The sequence below is a fragment of the Triticum dicoccoides genome, chromosome 1A, assembly GCF_002162155.2.
Source record: "Triticum dicoccoides isolate Atlit2015 ecotype Zavitan chromosome 1A, WEW_v2.0, whole genome shotgun sequence".
Lineage (NCBI taxonomy): Eukaryota > Viridiplantae > Streptophyta > Magnoliopsida > Poales > Poaceae > Triticum > Triticum dicoccoides.
In genome coordinates this window covers 567,564,016-567,587,476 of record NC_041380.1, presented here as the reverse complement: position 1 = coordinate 567,587,476, position 23,461 = coordinate 567,564,016, and the positions used below count along the sequence as shown (strand labels likewise).

General features: G+C 45.4%; 1 protein-coding gene and 1 pseudogene across 1 annotated transcript; one reads left to right on the top strand and one right to left on the bottom strand.

Moving 5' to 3' along the window:
- Nucleotides 1-13,105: 13,105 nt before the first annotated feature.
- On the bottom strand, nucleotides 13,106-13,668 carry LOC119355591 (annotated as a pseudogene).
- Nucleotides 13,669-20,471: 6,803 nt separating this feature from the next.
- Nucleotides 20,472-21,863, top strand: LOC119355581 (BTB/POZ and MATH domain-containing protein 2-like). Its single transcript, XM_037622408.1, has 3 exons — nucleotides 20,472-20,501; nucleotides 20,564-20,703; nucleotides 20,855-21,863. Exons 1-3 carry the CDS (start codon nucleotides 20,472-20,474, stop codon nucleotides 21,861-21,863), a joined length of 1,179 nt encoding a protein of 392 aa, XP_037478305.1.
- Nucleotides 21,864-23,461: the final 1,598 nt, after the last annotated feature.

Genomic DNA, 23,461 nt, shown 5'->3' with positions numbered 1-23,461 from the left:
ATTCGGGTCTGCCGGAGGTCAGGTCTGAAATTTGTTTTCCTTGACGGTCCCACCAAATGATCCCAAACTTCATGCATACCCTATGATGACCATGGCTTGCATCGTGAAAAGTATCGTTCATTTGCGACACTCGATGCAATTTCTAGGGTTTTCTGGCGACAAAACCCTACAACACTACCCCCACGTGACGCAACGTGCGTTTTGTGTCCGAATTCATGCACACCTTGCCTGCGGGACCACATTGGCCAAGCCCACAAGCTCCCAAAAGTTGGGGTCATCTCATCCATGCTTCCACATGCACCATGTACAAGCAGGACCATTCGGGTCTGCCGGAGGGCAGGTCTGAAAGTGGTTTATGCGTAACCTACAATCTCACGAAATGATCCAAAACTTAATCCGTAACCTACGATGACCATGGCATGCATGCATGACAAGCATCGTTCATTTCCGAAACTCGATGCATGTATAATATTGTAGAAATGATAGAGATACTATAAATATTGTTGAACATATACAAGTATACAATAACTAATACGTGTCACAAAGAGTTTTTTTTAGGGATGAACCAATGATATTTATTTTGAGGGAAGAAACAATAAAGGTAGGTGGGCCGGCCCAGACCGCAAATAAGTGTCGGATCCATATTGTGGAGCCCACAACGCTGCACTTTCCATGCACGTCGATCACACACACGTCGATCACGGGAGTAGTTGCCGTTCTGTTACACAATTCTGGGATCGTGCTAATCCATATGTTCCTAATCCTACGATTGAGGAGCATGTTCAGCCTCGCTTCAACGGAGGAAAATATAGATCGCGAGATTGGCCACAGGGAAGTTACAACGACCTAGGCATCGACCTCGTATATAATCTCCTCCTCCTCGCACATGTCGTCGACTAGATCGACTCCTGCCGGTGAGGCGTCGACAGCTCCGTCCGCCAAATCCCACACGCCACAAAAACCCCGAGAAGATCAAGGTCGTCCGCACGTGCAGGCCGACCTCGACGAACTACGTCGAGAACGCATCGCCGACTTCTTTCATCTTCGTCGACCGATCAAGTAAATTGTCCTCCTTCCCTCGCGCCTTTATAGCAAGATACTTCCTCCCTCTCGTTGCTTTGATGGACATAGGTTTACCACATATTTTCAACTAGTATGAACTTGACTAGATGTGTTCTGACCAGATGGCATAGATGAAAACATTCTTTGGTTCTTTCATAGCATGGTAGAATAAGATGTTGTTTCTCGAGAAGCATGATGCAATACATTTTTTGTCACAATATCCAATTATATTTTTGTCACACGATCCAATTATATTGTTGTGCACATAGAACATTAAAGAGTTATTAACATTAGATGTTGATGAACCTCAAATAGGTACCATTTCTATAGACTCTAGTTTATTTACAGCTGAACAATTTGTCACCCTGTTAGTAAGACAACCAGACGAATTAGTAACAATTTACCATATTAAATTTATTGATTATATAATTTATATGATACTCAAAGAACTTGATCAGATGCAAGTAAATTCAATTACCAATTGTAGTTATTTTTTTATTACCTCATGTCAGCACACACTTGGTTGCATCTTGCAGTAGGGTTGGAATCCGAGCCGAGTAGAGCCAGCTCGGCTCGACTCGCTAGAGCTCGTTTCATTAACGAGCTAGCTTGACTCAACTCATTATTATTAACGAGCTCAAATCCAAGATTGGCTCCACTCGTATAACTCGCGAGCTGGCTCGTTTAGCTTGTTAAGCTCGTTAAAGATATGAACATAAAACCCTCAAACACTATAAAATTATTATGTATATATTAAACATATATATCACTAAAAAATAGTAATTTCCTTATAACGCATGAGTCTCCTAGGCGGTTGGGCCTTCAACGGCTAGGCCTTGTGTTGTGCGCCTGAGACATAGGGTGCTGAGTGGCTGATCTTTTTTTATATTGAGAGTGGTTGATCTTTTGTACCGAGCCTAACGAGTTACACGAGTACTCGTGAGATTGGCTCGTTTAACTTGGTCTATAAACGATCTTAAACTAAAGCTCAGCTCGACTCGTTATTCTTTGAGTTCGAGTTGATTCGAGCCGAGTCACGAGCTACTCGTTTAGCTCACGAGGTTCGAGCTTTTTTTCCAGCCCTATGTTGCAGTATACATGGTGATAGTTTTGTATTTCCATTAGTGTTATTTTTGCATTAGTGTTAGCTACTGCCAGAAAGTTTTTATATTTTTGCATGCCTATTGTTATTTTTCCTTTAGTGTTAGCTAATGTCACGAAGTTATATATTTTCTTTCAACGGGATGGACGAGCTGAATGGAGAAATAGTATGCGCAGTTGAGAAATGGTGCAAGCTTGTTGCAGATCTATCGAGCGGTCAACGCGCTAGAGTGGCTGATACATCATTGCGCAACATGCTGCAGATACCATCTATTAAGATGCGTACCCTCCTGATTAGGTATATGATTGAGAATTTTCAGGCCAGGACGGGAAGGTTCATTATACAAGAGCAGGTTGGGGAGGTGACTCTCGGTGCGGTCGACATCGAGTGCGTCTTTAACCTCGAGAACCAAGGACTGTCCGCTTCGGACACTCTGACTGAAGAAGGCGAGGACATGAAGGAGCGGGTGCCGCCACAATTTCTCAGTAAGACATCAGAAAACATAGTGATAGATAATCTCATTGAGACATAATTAAAAGTAAAGCCACCGATGACGATTTCCTTCGCAAAGTAGTGCTTGTCCTGTTAGGAACAATTATTGCTCCCATGTCGAGCAAGATTGTGCCAAAGCAGTACTACGCTTTGGTCGAAGATGTGAAACGTATTTCAAAGATTACCTGGAATGCCTTCACCATGCGTGTTCTCCTTGATTGCCTTCGCATAGTGAAGAAAGGCAAACACCTCCGCCAATGGCCGAAAGGCAATTTGGCTCTCTTGCAGGTACACATATGAGACCTGTTGCATAATGTCAATTATCATATCATTGCAATTTTATGTGATGTATTACTAACTCTAAATCCTTATATTTTTTTGTAGTACTTGTACTGGGAGAAGGTGCAACCGGTCGAAGGCGAATGCGCCTATAATCCCAACTTGTCCATACAACCTCTTATGAGGAACTGGACAGAAGGTGCAGCCACTAGGAGAGATAGGTTCGACTATGATAATGGGTGCGGCCGTGGTAACGTAAGGGTAAGTCATTGTGTTTCATCTTTCTTAAATGTTTTGTAACTTAATACTATTTATTTTTTATTCATCACATGTACTTCAATATCGCATGCAGATGGAAAATAATATCACCCAGAAGTATAGGGCTCAGGAGCCCAACATCCCAAATAATGTGCCTACCATGAAGCCAAAAACCAAGCATGCAACTGGAAACGCAAAGAAGTCGACGACAGCCGCATTGTCAGAAGATTTGATGGAGCTTCTAATGAAGCGGTGCATGGACTTCATACACACCCAGATGAGGCAAATCCCTGATCAAGTTGCTGAGGTATCACACCCAAACTTTAGAGTTTACAGTATGTTTGCTGTTTTAAACCATGCTACCATTACTAAGTTTATATTTCTATTGCAGAGGTTGTTGGAGAAGTTGAACAAAGCAGGTGTCATGTACAAGCCGGCTGCTGCCGTGCCATCCGCGAAGAATGATCCGAACGAAGTGGATTAGTTCGAGAATGGTCCATATGAAAAGAAGGAATTCGTGTACAAGGAAGACATGGACAGTGATGGACAACCGATCATTGACATGACGCAGCCTGATATAGTGCTTCCCGACCATAAAACCGTTCCTGAGGTACTATGTATTTATCTTTCTGTCTATAATTTTCTCGTTTAATTTTTTTACGTCCAGAAATGTTCACACGATTTAGTTTGCCAAACAGAAAACCCCACCAAAGATGAATGGACACAAGGAAGCTTCACATGTTAAGCGTAATGATGTATGTGGGGGTACACCGAAAAACCCTTGGGTGGTTGGTACTTCTACTCTAGCACCTTCATCGGACATAGACATTTGTCCATCTTCTGTCAGCAAGTTCATGGCTAAGGCAAATGGAAAAAAGGGTGTAACAATCGATAAGGATGAGGAGGTTATGTCCGGTAAGCGGAAGCGGACCATTCCCAAGAAATTTGAATCCCCCTACGCACTTGACAAGCCCGGCAGGCGTACCAGCCGTGGTCAGAGAACCTCTGGTACTAGTACTGCTACTAGAGGTATCGTAACTAACATTCTTAATTTTTTTTTATTTACTACCAATGCATATGATCACCATTGTTGACGTTCATATTATTTCATGCAGCTCTATTTTCGAACAATAATGTGCCGGAGGTTGTGGCAGATGAGTTGACGCCGGAAATAATTGATGCAGCTATTTCATTTGTCGAGTTAGCTGCTAGCACTGAGAAGAACAAGAACAAAAAAATTACTACAGTGAAGGGCGTGGCATAACTCTGACTTCCGAAAGGATTCTACCGGTACTAGCTCATAGATGGCTGTCGGACGATGTAAGTACTACTTGCATGTCCTGTTTTTAAAATGCTCAATAATCTATGTCTCAACTTTCAACATGTAATGCGCTGATATTCTATGCAGGTTATTGATGCTTATATGGTACATTTGGAGCTGCGTGTTGGTCAAGATCGTTACCTCTGTCCAGCGTGGAGGTCCAAATTCCTTGTAGATCGTGCTATCGCACATGACGATCCATTGCCATCGAGCTGCAACATGGATAGTGCTCTGACCAAAGCTGGAGCACTTAATAGAGTCAGGAAAGAGTATACTATGCGTGATAAGGTACGTAATGTTTGTGATTCATCACTACATGATAGTTCATCAAGTATTTCTTTTGATCCGTAATGGTTTTTTGCACTGTAGATGTATATCGCGTTGAATATCGACAATAGCCACTAGATGACCGTGGTCATGCACATGATCAAGAAAGAATTCCAAGTTCTCGATTCGCTCTATACTCTGGACCTGACTGAAAGGACTGTTAAAGCACTGGTAATGTAACCAACATTTGTACCATTGCTCTTACATATTGTTTATGATTGTTCTTTAACACTATCCTCTTTATAGGGAATGGCTATAGCAAACGATATGCGTCAGGCAAATCTTATTACACCAGGGAAATATCCGAATGTAAGTAAGTGGCCTATCAACGAGTATGACATACCCCAGCAAGAGGATGGGTGAGTTAATAGGACATCATGCATAATCAAACAACAACACACATGTTTGTATTGCCCACCGCTAATGTTTGCATATGTACCAGGAACTCTTGTGGCCTTTTTGTCACAGAATGTCTAGAACATTGGGACGGGGACCGAATCACCCGCCAATTTACACAGGTATGCTGTTATTTTCGTTTGTAGACTAGCTACTATGGTGGTGTAGCAACTTCGGTTCATGTAACATTTATGTCATTTTTTGCAGGCCACCGTTGACGCAAGGAGAAGACGTTTCGTCGCAGAGTTGATTATGTCACCTTCAAACTCGATGGAGTGTGTGAAGAACAAAATTCGCGAAATCGCAAGGAAAAGGCGCCTGAAGAATTCATGCGGCATGCAAGATTGAAGTTTTAGTGGTTTGGATTTAGTCCGGTCGAAGGTTTCGACGGCATGATTATCTTAGGGGTTCTATAATTTTTATGTAATAAACAGGGCACATGCATGTGTATGTGTCTGTCAGACAATTCGCTCGTACAAGACAATTCGGTCATAAAATTCGCTCGAAGAAGACAATTTCGTCGTACCAATAAAGTTTTGGCTTCACTTATCAATTGTTCTTGCTTAATATTTTTCTTGTTCTCCAATTTTTTATAATTGTATTTTTCACGGCTTCACTTATCAAGTGTTCTTGCTTAATATTTTTCTCCTTCTCCAATTTTTTATAATAGTCTATTTTTCTCTTCAACTTCTCTTGTAAGTTTCATATTAAAATTTTCACAATCTTAACTTTTTTTTAAACTCTACCAAGCTTAGCATTCTGCCTTAGCTATCTGCATGTCATCATCTTGCATAATCTCCTAGTAATTCCCCCCCATCACATTATTATGAAAAGTAGTCATGGTAGATAAGTAAATATATTGAGCCAAAATGTAATATTACACTCATCGAAATTAGTCATGTCAGCTCGTTGGCTCTATCGCGTGTTATCAGGCATCATGTTTTTCTAGTTTGTTTTACAAACCCGTCGTTTTTTTATTATATGTATAATTAACTTTTTCTGTACTCACCATAATGCCAGGCACGGCCCATCTAACCACGTGAGGGGCCCCACAGGTGGGCTATCTTCCCGACAGCGCTACACCAGCCCATTTTGCCAGGTTCACATTGATCTTTCCCCTTTTCTCGTTTCCCTTTCCAAATCCCTAGCCCTCCCTGTCTATTTGCGCCTCCAAATCTCGACGGCGAAAGCATGACAGCGAGCTGGGCATCGGGCGGCGGCGGCTGCGGCGAGAAGAGCGGTGGCGACCGCAAGTTAGGTCGAACCCTGGGTCCTGCAAGCAGGTGGGCCGGATTCAGTGGCACAGGAGGCAGCGGCGGCGGATCTAGTGGAACAGGGGACGAGGGTTTCGTGGGCGGCAGCGGGCCGGGAGAACCCACGGCTAGGGTTTTTTCAGTCCTACACTTTGTTGGCAAAAAGGTAAGTGCTTTACCGTTGTTCTTTACATCCCAGCATTATCGCCCATAATTCATCACCTGTGGCCATGACAAGCTCCATCTATGTGGTCATCAGGAAACTCCTAGTGGCCGTGTCTGCATAGATGCAAACAATTTTGGCAGCGCACTCGGGGGATGTGTGTTTGAGGTTAGTCTACTGAGCATGATCTTCAAACTAGTACTGCTATTGCGGTCAAGCTGCAAAAAAGTTCAATGTTTAACGCTTGCAGCGACAAGTTCAGTTATAAAATGACTTGAATTGCTCATGATTTATTTAGGATGATATCACTTCTGAGTATGTTGAATGGGTTGATGGGGAGTGGGATAGCAAAGCAAAATCAGTCATTAAGTATCTTGCCATGAAGAACAAGAAACTGGAGACTAAGATTACAGAATATGAAGCTGAAATTAAAAGGAATGAGAAAGAAAAGAGGGCAATGGTTAAGATGCACAAGGCGATATTGCTCTATAGGGATGGGATTTTAGGATTTGGAGGTCTTCTGTATCTTGGCCTGCTTGCCATTATGATTGTTGTCATAGTTAGCAAGTAGATTGTTCATAAAGTTATTGACATCGTTGTAATTGACATGATGAAATGATGCTAAATTATTTGCTATTCAGTTTATGGGCAAAGTGTATCAGAGATTGCAGCATAAATAACATGGGGCCATCATGATTGGTAGACAGTGCACTTTTGGCATGTTCTATATTTGGCAGACAATGCACTTTTGGCATGTCCTGTATTTGACAGACAATGCACTTTTGGCATGTTCTATATTTGGTATGTGATGCACATGGGCACATCACCTAGCAACACTACTGATTTATGTAGCAGACTAGTTCATTGTCTTGTTGTAACATAGGAGCAACATCTAGCAACTTCCATGCAACACTGAAGCAAAGCAACAATACATATTCAATATTCAAAAATTTAACTAAACTTGGCACTTAGGGTGAGCAGTAGATATTCAGTTCTTCAGCCACAAAGAACCCGATCAAACTGTACCGATTGCATAACTTATATGCTTACATATAAAAGCATACCTAACAAACATCAAACCCAAAATAATGTTAACTTATATGCTGAAACATATAACAGCATACCTAACTTAAGATAATCAGCAGCTTCCTCCTCCTTCAGCAACTGTGCCCATCTTCACTTCTTCAGAAATTTGAGGCGGTGTGAGCGGCGCACCACACACGGAGAAGCCTTCTTCTTGACCACCGTTCTGTTGGACAGCTGCGCCACCTGATCCTGAGCCACCTCCTCTTCTTCCACCTTCACTATGCCAGGGAGGAGGGGAAGGAGCTCGATGTCGATGGGCATTGTCTTGCCACCCTCGACGGCGACCGGCGCTACCATCTGCACAACGTCCTCCTCGCCCTCCTCATGGTCCAACGGCAGCACTGGCTTCGACACATGGCGGACCTGGTAGTCTGGGCTGATGGGCGCAGGGACAGCGAGCTCGACGTCGACGCGGTCCGCCCTCGACGCGACGCATGCTGAATCTGGCCGCAGCGTCATGGTGGTGGAGCGGTACATCCACCACCTTGCGCGTTGAACAGGGGAGTCGCTCAGCGTGGCCTCTTGCATTGCCCACACGAGTAGCACAGCCGGCGGGACGCCGCGGCCGTAGGGGAAGGCGCGCTTCCTCTCGGCGTCAGTGAGAACTTTGACGAGGCCACGCGCGTGGTTGACCAACATCTCCGTGCTGGGGAACCAGCCGCACACCTCCGTCAACTGCGCGCGCCACCCCTCGTCATCGCCGGCGAGGTCCATCATCGCTCTCTGCCAGCTGAGGCTTCTCTCCATGGAGGCGGCTGCAGCGGTCGCCGGCGAGGGTATTCTCGATCTACTGTAGGTGGGGATAAGAGGGGAGTTCGAACCGGCGCCCGTGGGAGGTGGGTGAGTGTGTGGTGGGGAGGAGAGTGGTACAGTTACTTATTTAATGGCATTTAGGACGTGGGAAGGGAAATGTACAATAATATTCTTTCTACCTCCCGCCCCGGTCATTACACAGCCCCGGTCATTACACAGTAAAGAATTTTTTTGATTTTTGTTTACAGGGAAACATCTTACTTTATTTAAACAAAGACTGGGATCTCGTCTGCTAATACACTAAGGATACAATCACGGGCCAAAGCCTCCAAACCAAAGAAACACAAGCGCCTACAGCTACCTTAGCCGAAGTATGAGCCGGCCGATTAACACAGTAAATAATTGAAGCAAGTGTTCTACTCTTGTTCCTTCTCCATTTTTCTGCACGTGATAGAAGACAAGCTAAGTTAATGAATGATACAAACTTTAATAATCCACAATGCATACAAACACTTACTTCTGATTTTGTTTGCATTTCTTGCTACGTCTGGTGTGTCCTACCAATTTGCAAGCGCCGCACCGGGTTTTCAACTCATCAAAAGAGAGTGGTCTACCATTTTTCGAGACAGGGCGGCTCTCATCGGCCTTTGTTGCACCTTTGCTTGACACTTTCATAGGATCTTTAACCTCAATCATGTTGCCTTCACCATCGTCCACATATTCAACTGCACACTTACTGATGTCATTTGTTTGCTTCAACACATTTTCCTGTACCAGATCATACTCATGACTCTTAGCTATCACAGCCTTCAAACTCTCCTGTAACTGATCCCACAAAGCAGGGTGTTTGCATACCGCATGCATAGCTTTGGACGCTAACACACTGACCTGGCTATATTTCATTCTTTCCCCGGCCCCAGTCCAACCAAATCCCAACAGATCGCTTGTGCCCCTCGCCGGCAGTCCCAACCTTGCTTCTTTCGTGAACCGAATAAGAACTAAACACTTTGGTATTTCAGATATGTTCAAGTGCTTCAGTACATGGAATATGTGCTTGCAAGGTAGACCCTTTCGAATCATTCTTCTGCAGCTGCACCTTATAGTTTCTGCGGAATTTACTAGTGTATACTCCAGCCAAAAACGGCGCTTCCGGTTATTCTTCCAGGCCACGATGTAGTGCGGTGATCCGTCTCCCAGCTTAATTTCTACAATCTCCATGCCGTCAATTTTTCTAAGATCATCTTGCAACATATAGAAGTTTGCTGGAGTGAAGACGTGAGAAGCAGCTATCTCAAGTTCCCTCGAGCTAGTAACTGGCACCGGTAAACTCTGTGAGGCCGTGCAGTCATCTCGCGCCTCGTTTTCACGGATACGCACAACGGCGTTCTCATAGTGCAAAATCATATCCACCAGGGTCATTTCACCGTCTAGGTGGAGGTGAAGGCATGAGTTCAGGCTTTCACTCCGCTGGTTGCTTTTCATGCCAAGCCAAAACCCCTCAGTTAGGTATGACGCGGCCCACAGTCTCCTCTTCTTATACATCCGCCTCAACCATGTTATAGTTTTTTCCGACTGCCATCTTTTGGAAAATGCGTGCCATCTCTCCTCAAACGTTGCCGTGGACGTGCTGTAGTACAGAAGAGTTCGGAACTCCTTCAAGGACTTGTGACTGAGGTGAATCTTCATATTTTTCTCTATGTGCCACGTACATATACGGTGCCACACGTCTGGCAAGACTTCGCGAATTGCCTTGATCATCGCAGCGTCGGCGTCTGTGATAACACTCTTAGGCATCTTTTGACACATGGACCTCAAAAAAGTCTGCAGAAGCCACACGTATGTCTCCTCGGTCTCGTCCGAAACTATGGCACAACCAAAAACAGTGGTCTTCCGGTGATTGTTAAGACCAACAAAAGGTATGAATGGCATACCATAGCGGTTCATCTTGTACGTGCTGTCAAATACAAGCATGTCGCCGAAGTCCTCATAGTCATGACGAGACTGGGAGTCGCACCAGAACATCCTATTCAAATGTCCTTCCTTATCTAGCATGTACTCGAAAAAGAAGCTAGGATCCCTCTGTTTCCTACTGGCCATGATGTCTATGGCTGTGGCAGCATCACCTTTTGAAAGCAGATTCCTCTTCTCCTTGGCACAAAGGTTGTATATTTCACGCCTGGTAAAACCAACACCGCCGTACCATACATATTGCTGATGAAGCAATCCATCATGTCGTGAATTCTAATCCCTGCAGCTCCCATGGACATTATCTCATGCTTCTGGTACTCTTTGATTTTTCTGTGGGACCAAAGAAAAGGTACCTCGTCCGGTCCTGCCAACATATGGCTATGCTTGTCCTCAAAACTTTCAACATACCAAACCCCACGCTTTTGGTCAAGCTTGACGGTCAGGTGCGCTTCGCAAAAGCAGTGTGTCTCGGCTCTGAGCCTACGGCTGTGTCCTTCCTCGGTTAGCAACTTGCTATCACGTTTCCCTTGTCTTGAACAAACAAACCGCCTATAACGCATATGACGTGACTCTGTTTTGCTATACCTGACCTTATTCTTTCTAATGCTGAAACCATTATCTCTAGCATAGCTGTTGTAGAAATCATACGCAGCATCGTGAGACGTAAAGGTCATTTCCATTATCTGCATGAACATATCCCTCTTATCATCTGCACTAGCAGTATCTTAGACATTCTTTGCCCCATCATCTTGTGTCACCTACACAATCAAACCACAGCCATGAAAACAGATTTCTAAGGTTTAACATTACTTACTTCCATAGAACATTGATTACACACATACCTCACTCATGATGACCGACGACTCGGACTCCCCAGAACCAGGTGCATCTAATGATTCGTCGTTAAGGCATGTCTCCGCGTCGGATTCACCGTAATAATCGTACGCATTATGACATTCGGAAATGAACTGAAAAATACAACACAAATACATAATTACTTATCATATAATATTCCTAAAGAAATTCAATTTGCATGCCAACAAAAATTTTCACTTACGTACCTGACTAATGTAATCTTCATTCGAGAGCTCCGAGTTGTTTTCTTGATCCTCATCGATCTATAAATTTTCAACACAAAGATTTAATGTTGTCGGATGCCACCAAAAAATTATAACATGACAATGCCACTCACATTAAGATCGTCCCATTCGTTCCCATTCTCTGACCGATCTTCACAATCTGAATTTTCATCATCTGACCAATCTTCTATCCAGTCTTTCATCAGTTCTCCAAACTTCATGTCTACCATGATATCAGTTAACTCCTCGTCCGCCATTTCCTACAACCAATATTATGTATCATCACATGTGCAAACATTATCAATGATGAAATATAAAACACATAGCACACGATCACGGATGTTATGTAAACAACCGCAACCGAGGCCGTTTAGATCTGCCCAACTTAGTAAGGAAGATGGCCACGGCACCCGTCGTGATCACTTTCAATCGCGAGGAACTGCACGATCTCAAAACCTAGCTTGATCTGTGATTATCTCTGCCGCCGGATACCTAGGTTAGCCGCCACATCAAATAACGATACCGGTGGTGCGCACAGCCGACGGCAGCCGACGCTACGTGAACCCAGATCACGAGGAGCAGCACTACCGGAACAAGATCCACGATCGCATGCGCCGCCGGGTAGCTAGGTTACCCGCCCCGCTAGGTTAACCACTACCACTGGCGGCGGCAGTTCGTTCGATATTGCCGCGAGCGAGACTAGAGGGGGGACGCGGGATGCGGTACCTGTGCGCGCTCGTTGGAGATTCACGACTTTGTCGCGCCCGCTGTCCGACGAGATCGCCGGCGACGAGATAGCCGCCGCTGGAGATCTACTACGTGACTTATGGAGCTGCGTCAATGCTCGCGAGATTGATGGAGCTGCTCGCATGAATGATTGGATTCGGCAGGTCTTACGTGGACATGGGGTCGTGTGATGTTTTTTTTCGGACCAGGGTACTGTACGTATACGTTCTGGGCTATACAAGGCTAGACAGGGCTTGGATCTGGGCTGCGGCGGGCCAGGAAAAAAACAAATTCACGGGGACAAAAATACCCCTCCGAAATTAGGTTAGAGGGGAGCACTGGAGCAGGGCTCCTCGATGGAACCGTCAACCCACCCACCTGACCAAATCAACCGTTCATCCATTTCATCCCTCCTCACCATGGCCATGTCTAAACCTACACCTTGGCTCTACTTGCCGTCGCTGTCGCCTCGGATGTCCAACCAGAACCAGAACCCGGCCTGAGCGTGGAGGCCACCAACGCTACATGTGGGACCGCTGCGGCCCAATTTCAGTGCAGCCATGTGTTACTAGCCAAGCTGGACGTCAGGACGCCGGAGGTGAAGGACGTCATCGGAATGTCGGTCCAGGTGGGCGCCAAGGCGGCAGCGGAGGCGGCCGTCAAGAAACCGTCCACGTGCATCGCCGACTGCCTCGACGACCTTCCCTCGACATGGAGCGAAACACGGAGCTTCCTACTCGCTCCCATTGCATGTCACGGAGCCATCATTCATGTAACAGCAATAAGAATCAGTAAGCGGAAATATGAAAAACGACGGAACAAATCACGCTCTCCTCCTCTTCAGTCAGGTGATGCCGGTTTCTTGTCAAGCTGCTGTTGCTTCCTGAAATACGCCCTCCTCTTCAAGAGGTCATCAGTGACACGTAGAGCTTCAAAGGCATCACCGAATTTTCGCCATGCATGGTACGTTCCTCGTCTGACAGGTCAGTGCAGCCGTTTCCACACTTCTTATTTTCGGATTCTTCGAATTGCTCAAAGAAGCCCGCATCGTTGACAGTTTCGAGTTTTGCTGGCAGCATTTGGATGTGCTTGGATAATATGGCAAGGTCGTGGAGACAGTGGGCGATGCACGTGGAGGGTTTCTTTATGTCCTTGCTGAATGCGGCTGCCCCCGCCGCCTTCTTGGCGGCCACATGGACCGACATTCCGATGAAGTCCTTCACCTCCGGCGTCCTGACATCCAGGTTGGTTAGTAACATAGGCTGCATTGAAATTTGGCCGAAGCGGTCGCGCACGTAGCGTTGATGGCGTCCACGGGTTCTGGTTCTGGTTTGGACACTAGGGGTGACGACGATGGCAACAAGAGCCAAGGTGTAGGTTTAAGGCAGCAGCAACATGGCCATGGTGGTGATGGATGAAGTGGATGGACGGTTGATTTGGTCAGGTGTGTGTGTATACCTTGCAGCGAGCGAATTATCAGCCCATGTATCGCACCACAAAAATTTGGTAATGCCTTCGATCGAAGCTCTACGCGTCACTGATGACCTCTTGAAGAGGAGGGCGTTTTTCAGGAAGCAATAGCAGCTCGGCAAGAAAGCGGCATCACCTGTCTGAAGAGAAGAGCAATATTTGTTGTATCGTTTTTATATATCTGCTTACTAATTCTTACTGCTATTGCATGAATAATGGCTCAGTGGCATGCAATGGGAGCGAGTAGGAAGTTCATTGTTTCGCTCCAAGCCAAGGTTTCCAGCAATGGCAGAGCTATGTGTGTTAAAGGGCAATATTTTTAGGTCTAGTATTAAGGAAAAGTGTAGCCTCATCCATGTCTTTTTATATTACAATTTTTGTATCATGCAAGCCATTTGCTGGAGACGAAGATAAATTGGTCGGCTATTATATATACTCTATAATTTTGTTTTTAGCTTGTTCATAACTATTCCTTCTATTCACTTACGCCTACAATCATGAACTACAGAAATCTCTCTCGTCTTTTGAGCTATGTGTGGCACACTTCATGGCAGAGCTATGTATGGCACACTCTACAAATCTCACCATTTTTTAACAAGAATTCAGTTTTACCTGAACATGGATCTATGTTATATCTGCAGCAGTCTGTTACTAAACAACCAAGAGATGTGAGGACGCCGGTGGTGAACGATGTCATCGGGCTGTCCATGCAGGTTGCGACGAAGATGACCATGGAGGCGGCCAAATAAACGCCATGTTACTAGGACTGTTACATGACAACATTTCATTGATGTTGTAAGATCGAGTTAATCGACCAAGGGGATGAATGGGAGATTACGATAATTCTTTGAAATAAGTTAATTCCTTGAAGAAAAAGAGAGTAAACAGGAACAATACGAAACAATATGAAGAAATATTTGAGCTAGTAGTGAAGAATAACTTAAGCCATGCGTCTAGAAACTTAAGAAAACAAGTAATCAGAACTTAGACGGGAGAGAGGGATTTGGTGGAATAGTTGTTGTATTGATTGAGCCTCATGGGCATATATATAGTATAGGAGTACATGATCTACTTGGAGTACAAGGCAAGCCAGAATATTCCTAGTTTAACCTATGTTTCCTAATACAATCACGTTACTCAACATCCCCCCGCAGTCACAACGGTAGCAACGCAGACGGTGAGACTGGAGAAGAATCTGAAGGTAAGCCGACGGACACCCCCCACGGTCTTAACGGTCGACGCATCGCGGAGTCGTGGCCGGAGTGGAAACCGACGAGGTTGCTCAAGCAAGGCGGTGGCCCTTTGTGCCGTTTGTTGAGGGAGCCGAGAGCCTGGATGGTCTAGGCATGGTCGAGGTAGCCATGCGAAGAATGTCATGGTCGATGTCAAGTCAGGGTAGCCGGTGTCGAGGAAGTCGCAGTGGAGCCGCGGGCGCAAGGAGGCGCTGAGTTAGTCATGGGCGCAGTGGTGTCGAAGTAGTGGTGCGCCGGGAAGAAGACGTTATTGACGACGCGTCGCGCCGGGTTTGCCAAACCTGGGGACACGTCGTAGACGAAGGCACGCGTCGGTGTTGCCAGTACCGGGCATGCGTAGACGGACGAAGACGAAGTTGACGAAGCGTCGCTCCATGCTTGCAAAACCCGGAGACACCTCGTGGACGAAGGCACGCATCGGTGAAGAGAGGGATTTGATGGAATAGTTGTTGTATTGCTTGAGCCTCATGGACATATATATGAGTACATGATCTATTTAGAGTACAAGGCAAGTCAGAATATTCCTAGTCTAACCTATGTTTCCTAATACAATCATGTTACTCAATAAGAACTGAAATAACAATAGCAGAACTGAGGCTAGCATGATGACTAAGTAACAGAAGAAATAGCGAATATGGCGAATCTTAACCAATTAGACGCACAACGCAAATCGGTGTCGTTGCTAGTCCATGCGGAATTGCAGATGCGCGCCATTGCATGTGCGTGTGGATTCTCTCTCTCTCTCTTCCTGACATATGCATGGCCTACATTAGCTTCCCTCTCTCCTCTAACTCCCATCTTTTTCATTTTCTTTTGACAATTAGATGGTACATATCTTTAGAACCAAAAAGTCATTTTCAAAACTTTTTACATATTTGAACTCGTGACACCAAGCCCTTTAAAACAAGTACAGTCTTGGATACATTTGAAACACTTTTTAAAAAAATGTTTGCTTTAAACAGTGAAGAACTTTTCATTTTTATTCTAAAGTGCCAAAAAACAGAACCAGGGCTGAAGAATTTTCTAAATAGTGGGTCTGCACTTTGTTAGGAGTATGAAAGAACTTTGCTAGAAAATGTATCTGGAAACAAAGAACTTTATCAACAGCTTGGCCGAACTTTGATGAAATGTTTGTGAAACTTTTTTGAGCCACATACAATTTAATTTTATCTTGGGCTCAAAATTTAATTTGAAATATATTGATATTAGACTTGTTTTGTAGAGCTGGTTGTGACAAACTCGAACACATAAACGAATTTAAATTTACATAATTTATTTAAAAGTAATGGTGGCATATTTGGTTATTCAGTAATTTTGTTAAATGAGCCGCAGCATGCATGTGAATATGACGGGGAAGTACACTACATGGCTGACAACGCAGTGGGGCAGGTTGATTGGACATGACCCTAGATGGAGGGCTAGGATACAGGTTGTGCGGGTAACTGGTTAGGAAAAATCCACTTCTAACAAAAAGACAAACACACTTCAGTAAGTGAAACGGAATCTATACTTTGCTAATAAAGGAAGATGATATTCTTGATCCATCATACATTTTTGCATAAAAGACCCTCACCTTATTCAGGATCAACCCACGGTCTATGAGAGAAATCGGGCCATGGTCCTTGACGACACCCCCACACTGAAACGGGAGCCCTGATCGTGACACCAGTGATCTCCAGCGCTCATGCACCAATGAGAATTGCCCAGCTCTTCGAAGGAGGGAGCGGGAACACCAGAGGCGCCTAGCTCTTATAGGGCTGGATCGGTATGGTTTATCTACATTTCATTGCTATCAGATTTTTTGCAACAATTTTAAAATATTAATGCTCGCATTGGTGGAGCGAGTCCCTCAATCCTCACATATCCATTGAAGATCTTGGTTAGCTACAGAGTTTATTGGGAAGAGTGCAGTTCATCCACCAACTACGGTGAAAGATGTTTGATCAGTTGCTATACAAATTGGTGTCGGATAAGCTCGGGGGTCTCAAGAATGCGAGTCACTTTCTACTCAAAAGTAGTGTATGTAGCTATGATACAGAACTTCTCTGAAGACCAATGGATCAAAAAATGGGGGTATCTTCTTTGGACACAAAAATGGAACTTTTCCTTTATAATAAGATAAATGTAGGCTTAGAATTGTTGACGACTGAATTCTGTAGTAACCCTATCAGTGTGTTAGACTGGAGTAATCTTAAAAAATTGCATGCTAATCATTATGCTTCATGTGAAACTTGTAACTCATGTAATAATCTTGGATTGCCATGAACCTTAATTATTGAAGGATACTCTACATTCCAAATTATTTCCGTTTGCTTCTTGTCGGATTAGTTAATTGTCATGGGCAGTTGAAATGGCTCACATAGGTGTGTTTGTTGGATATGGTCAAATATGTGATCAATCTTGACCCACAAAGTTAGTACAATGCAGAAGTATTGGTTGTAGGACAAAATGCTCCTGTTGAGCATTGCTATCATTGTTTTATTCCCTTCTCCATGTACAATAGTTCAGCTAATCATTCTGGTTCCAAGAAGTCTTGGACTCATGGAGCAATCGACTATCACAAGGAAGAACGATAATTGTTTGGGGTGCATGTACTGAAGTTGAATCAACATTGGGTTATCATGTCATGAAAGATCACCTCTTTACAACCTGTATTGTCTAAATTTTATTTATCTTTTCTATTTTGTAGATTAATGTTGTTCTACCACGACCTCCACCTCAAAAATGCGCCGGACCCAACACATGCCATGTATGCACAACGAAGCTCACTTTCACGAACCACCCAAAATAGAGAGAACAAAACCCAAGGCTTTACTCGTGCACCACAACTGAAAATTCCTGCGCAGGGGGGGAGCATGCAAGCACACTAGACAAACTGTCACAGTGCACTGAATCACACTTACGCTTCTAGTTTTTGTCAATTGCAATATAACAATTTATCGAAAATTGAAACAGGTCATACAAGTTTCACAGCTTTTGAGAAATCTCAAATTCGTGTAATCCAACTTAAAGTGTATAGCTAGAACATATGTAATGATTTGGAAATTTAAGCATTTAACAAGCACCGGCCAAACAACCTCGTAAATATTGTAGCAATCCGCAGGGGACTCAACTTAACTATAGCCATTTGCCCTGATATTGCTTCCAGCACGTAGTACCATACGACCTCCCTCACATCCAAAATGCCCGCACTTGAAAATCCTCATTATATTTGGAAAAGAGGAAGGAGCGGTTAGGCTTGTGGGCAGTGGTTCTGAGCTCGCCGTTCTTGCCGTACTTGAGTGTGAACAAACGGATCATGCACTTGCTGCCAGTGCTGGTGCAATGCCTCTTGTTGAATCTTTCTTGCGGCACGACCTCAACGAGACAGTAGCTACTGTCACCCATGTACACAAGACTAGCCGGGATGTGCCTATCCATATCTAGCCTCATGGTTGCATCAGGGTCGAACATCATCTCCTTGCATAGCTTCCAGGCCGGCTTTGTGTGGCTATCAGTGGGAGAGATGACGTCGCAGGAGCATATGTAGCCATCTGTGTATTCATGTGCCTTGTGTAGCCCAACCCACGCGAGCTCCTTGTCGAAGTGGACTTGGCCAAAAAAGGATAGACCCCACTTGCCATGGCCCCTCCACTTGCCACTCTCGATGTCATAGGAGTAGGTGCAGGAGGGGTTGTCCTGGCCCAAGGGGTCCGAGTCTTGACCCCCCTCAACTGATACAAACTGTGTGTGCCCTCTTTCCGCCGGGTGCACTGCGATCGACTGCACTTGGAACACGTCAAAAGGGAGTGTCCATGGTATGCTGCTCCAAGACCAATGGTCGTTGTTCCCCCACCGGTACGCCGCCGTGTCCATCGGCGGAGGCGCATCTTCGAGGCGATGCATGCATCCTTTGTAGTAGCTCTCATTACCATCCAAGTTGCCCGCGAAGGTGTACAGCTTGTTTCCGGCCGCCGCCGTGTGGAGCCAATGAGCACGCAGCGTCTTTGGAATATCAGGGAGGATAGAAAGCCCCGCCGTCTCCGTGTCGTACACGAGGGTGACACAATCTTTTTCCCGGTAGTACCTTAGTTTCCCCGTGGCGATGATGTTGCTGCCAAGGGCGGCGAAGCTCCAGTAATTAATTTGTTCGCTCGATTGGCGGTGGACCGGAGGCCGCAGGGCCAAATCGCCGCCGTCCGATCCGTCGCCTAGCAGGTCCAGCTTGTGGATGCTGAAGCCCTTCTTCCAGTCGTCAAGAATCAGGTACAGATGCTGCCGCCTGTGCTTGGGCGATGTGCTGCCGTGGCGGTTAGCAGAGGTAGCTGCCACTGGTTTGGCCGCCGCGCGATCAGCATCGGTGGCCGTCGTCTCGTCCTCCGACGAGATGTAGCTCCGGGACGGGATCGCATCCGCGCTGCGGCCGAGACGGCGGCGCTCGTGGCGACGGGAGAGGAGGGTGCGAGGGTGACGGGGAGCAAGGAAAGATCGCAGCATCGTGGCCGGTGCGCGCGCGGGCAGATTAGCGCCGGGGTCGTTGCAATTCGTTTCTGTTCTCCGGTGTGCGAAACTGCGAATGTTACGGATCAAGAACCACTCTGTTGCTTTTGGGCCTTGGAGTGGAAGCTTAGGCGTGCAGCAGAGGCCTACCTGAACCTCCTATCAAATTGTGCGACGCCAGCCTAGCAAATGCGGACCCCCTCTCGCTCCTGCAGCGAGCGTTTTGGGCCAACCCATGCGCGGTGTTCGGGATTTCAATCAAAAAATAATTTGAAAAATGTTCATGATTTTGAAAAAGTTTTGTCAGTTAAAAAAATGTTCTTGAATTCCAAAAATGTTCACAAATTCAAAATATCGTGAATTCTAAAAAACAATTGTCAGTCCAAAAGATTATAATGAATTCGAAACATATTCATGAATTTGAAGATATGTTGATGAATTCAAAAATTGTGGACTGAAAAAATATTCATGGATTTCAAATAAAGTAAGATTCTTGAATTCAAAAATATTTCATGGGCTTGAAAAGTGTTCAGTTTTTTTCGAATGCAAATTTGAAAAGTTTGTTCACAAATTGCAAAAATTCTCCGCAGGTCTAAAAAATATTCTGCATGGCAACTCGGGCGTTGGCTGGCAATTTTGCTCCCAGCGAACGTTCACCGGATATTCGCGTCATTTATCTTTCACGTGATACCCAGCCAATTACGATCGTATAATTATGGCTGACCTTATGGGATCAAATTAGTGCCGTAATTCTTTCCATGTGTTATCGTGATTTTGTTGTGACCTACCATACGTGTATGTCTTGCCTAGCAGCTAACAGACGCTCCTGATTCCAATGCGTGATTTTTTGAGTGGCATCCATGGAAGGGTAGGTCTTCATCTTCTAGCTCGGCATCGGGGTCTCGGGTCTCCTCTGAATCTTGTGGCGCTATGTCACGTCCAGCGTCTCCTTCTTCCGTGGATGGTGACGCCAGTGTCGCCGCCGCCACCGGCACGCCAATGCCATGGCAGACTGCGTCGCGCATTATGGCGTGGTACGACAAGCCCTCGATCGACTCTTTCGTCGTCGAGACCAGGCTACAACTGGTGCGTGAAGATCTACCCCGACGGCCGCAAGGGTTCGGCCGACGCCGGCTGGGTCTCCGTCTTTCTGCAGCTTCTCGGTGGCACCAACATCGTCGGCGAGATGGTCATGGCGCAGTTGAGCGTCAGCTTGCTCGACCAGGACGGGGAGTGGTGCCGTCGTACAGCAGAAACAGCTCCAAGATCAAACCCTACGCTTCCAAATATACCAGTGGGGCCCTCCCCGGTTGATCACCGGACATTAACTGAAGAGATACGTAAGAGATGATCGTTTCACACTCAAGTATGATGTTGTCGTCCACAGGATCTGTGCAAAGCCCGCCGACGCCCCCCGGCCTGTCGTCGTCCCATCGTCTGACCTGCAGCGGCAGCTCCTCGCCCTCTTGAGGAGCGAACGGGGAGGGGACGTGACGTTCGAGGTCGGCAGTGAAGTCTTCACGGCGCATAGGTACATGCTCGCCGCTTGTTCCTCGGTCTTCATGGCAGAGCTCTTCGGCCCAATGTCGGAGAACGCTGCGGGCAAGGTGCAGGTCGACGACATGGAGCCAAGAGTCTTCGAGGCCATGCTCGAGTTCATCTACACAGATTCACTGCCCAAAAATGACGGTGGCGAGAAGGTGGAGATGGCCCAGCACCTGCTCGTGGCGGCAGATAGGTATACTCTCGAAAGGCTAAAGTTGATCTGCGAGGACATGTTGTGTGACAACATTGACAAGAGCATGGTGGCGACCACCCTGACACTAGCCGAGCAACATGGCTGTTGTGGCCTCAAAGAGGCGTGCTTCAACTTCCTCGGTCGGATTCCGGGCAACCTTGAGGCCGTCATGGCGAGCGATGACTTTCAACACCTTAAGACAAGCTGCCCTTCCCTCGTTAAGATCATCATCGACCAGGCCGCGGCCGTGTTTGGATCACACGTTCTCAAGATAGACGGCTACTCCCAAACCAAAGGGCTCGATAATGGCAGATGCATCACGTCCATGGTGTTCGTCATCGGAGGCCTTCGCTGGAGTATGCAATACTACCCCGAGGGCCAGACCTCAGAGGACACCGGCTGGATATCCATCGTCATCATGCGTAATTACACCCGTGACGATGATGAAGGCGCTGTCAAAGCATGGTACGAGATCAATTTGCTCGGCCAGGACAGAAACCCGGTGCCATGGTGCAGTAGGGCTAGCAGTTCACCACGCGAATTCTCTCATGGGCGAGGACATGGTGGGAAGCTCATCGAGAGGAGCGTCTTGGAGGGATCCGGCTACCTGAAAGACGATGCTTTTAGTGTAAGGTGTGATATCACCATCTTAGAGTAAGCAAGGTCTCCAATAGAGACTGGAGAATAGAAAGCAATTTGAACATTACAATCTGGTTGATCTTGCTGAGCAGATGAATAAATCGTGGATTCGCTATGCAAACCAATCAACGGGGTTTTGCTAGTGTGTACATAACAGGTACAAACGTTCAACAGGCTCAGTAATACTTCTGCTAACAAGTGTCATGTTCCCTAAAACAAGTCATATTTTGATATTATCAAATAAAAGATAATATTGTGAATTCTTTGTGAAAAAAATATAAGCATCTGGTTAAGTAGTGGTGCTTGTCATTAAACTTAAATATATGTCCCTCGCAAAAAAATGAAATATATGTGCAAACAATAATGCTTTCCATGTCATTCGCTAATTCCATTTCTTCATTTTGTCTTTTTGGAAATGATATTTTTAGTAATTTTTTACAATATACATTGGCCGGCCTCTGCATCTAGGATTCACACCACCAGAAGCTTATTACAGCCATACAAAATGGGGATAAACAACCCCAAAACAAGTCGATAATATAAAGAAGACACAAAAATTCAAGAAGGCATGTCATTAGTTCGGTGCGTAGGCTAGCGTCACAACTCTAAATTTGTGGTAGTGGTGCACAACACACCTCATTTCTGTCACAAGTTTGTCAAATGCGGCTGATAGTATGTGGTCTTGTTTAATATTTCTTCACATATTATTAGAGGGAGAATGAAATTGAGTGGATGACCCATGTCTCTCTCACATTTCAAGATAAATCTAGCTAAATGTAACATGCGGTTGCTACGAACAACGAACATAGCATGTGGAGAGGGCTCTTTTTTTACGGATGTTAGGAGTATAATTATGTTAAAGTTAAAGATAAGAAGATAGAGGTAGTTTAGGTTTAAACCACGTGTAATTTGTCTTGTACTTCAAATCTCTCTTCCTCACATTACACCTTTTTTTGCGAGTGAAATAATGCATTATACTCAACTCATAGTGTTCATAAAATCAGTCATAGCTAGCTGTACTGCTTCTACTAGGCCAAAACCAATCCAAGTCATAGTTTTGCCTTCATTACGGGCAAACTTAGCTAAACTAACACTGACCTTATTTTCGTTGCAATTTACATGAGTATCACCCAAGTCACCCGTGGGGACGACGTGAGGGCCTCGTGCAAGTTTTATTTTCTGTTTGTGCCTTCATGGTCTATAGGTTGTGTTGTGGACATTGGTCCATTTGGAGGTTCTCTTGCTCTCAGCATTCCCCCGTTTTCTTCATCTCCTTCTCTGAAACCGAATCATGGTGATGATTGATCAACCTCCAACCTTTTTAAACCCCCAACCTTCTCCATATCGCATGAATCTAGCTACTAGCATGAACGAACGTGCAAGCTGAAATTCCTCATGGCCGGGTCCCATGCTTATGATTAATGGGAATATATGACGCCATATTGCTGAAACTTGATGGACATGAGCGAAATGTCCCAAAGTGAAGCGGCAAGAGATGAAATCATCTGCCCCACACCTAGCATGTGTTGGGGGCATTATGGAATTATTGAGTAGGTAGGATCTGTCGATGTGAACCTTTTAAATTAGGTTGATTTGGTTTCAATTATCGTCCAACCA

Excerpts from the sequence above, each read along its gene's own strand:
- LOC119355581 (XM_037622408.1), top strand. The coding sequence starts at position 20,472 with ATGGCAGACTGCGTCGCGCATTATGGCGTG. Across the intron at positions 20,502-20,563 it reads GCGTCGCGCATTATGGCGTG|ATCTACCCCGACGGCCGCAA; the intron begins GTACGACAAGCC and ends TGGTGCGTGAAG. Across the intron at positions 20,704-20,854 it reads CTCGACCAGGACGGGGAGTG|GATCTGTGCAAAGCCCGCCG; the intron begins GTGCCGTCGTAC and ends TGTCGTCCACAG.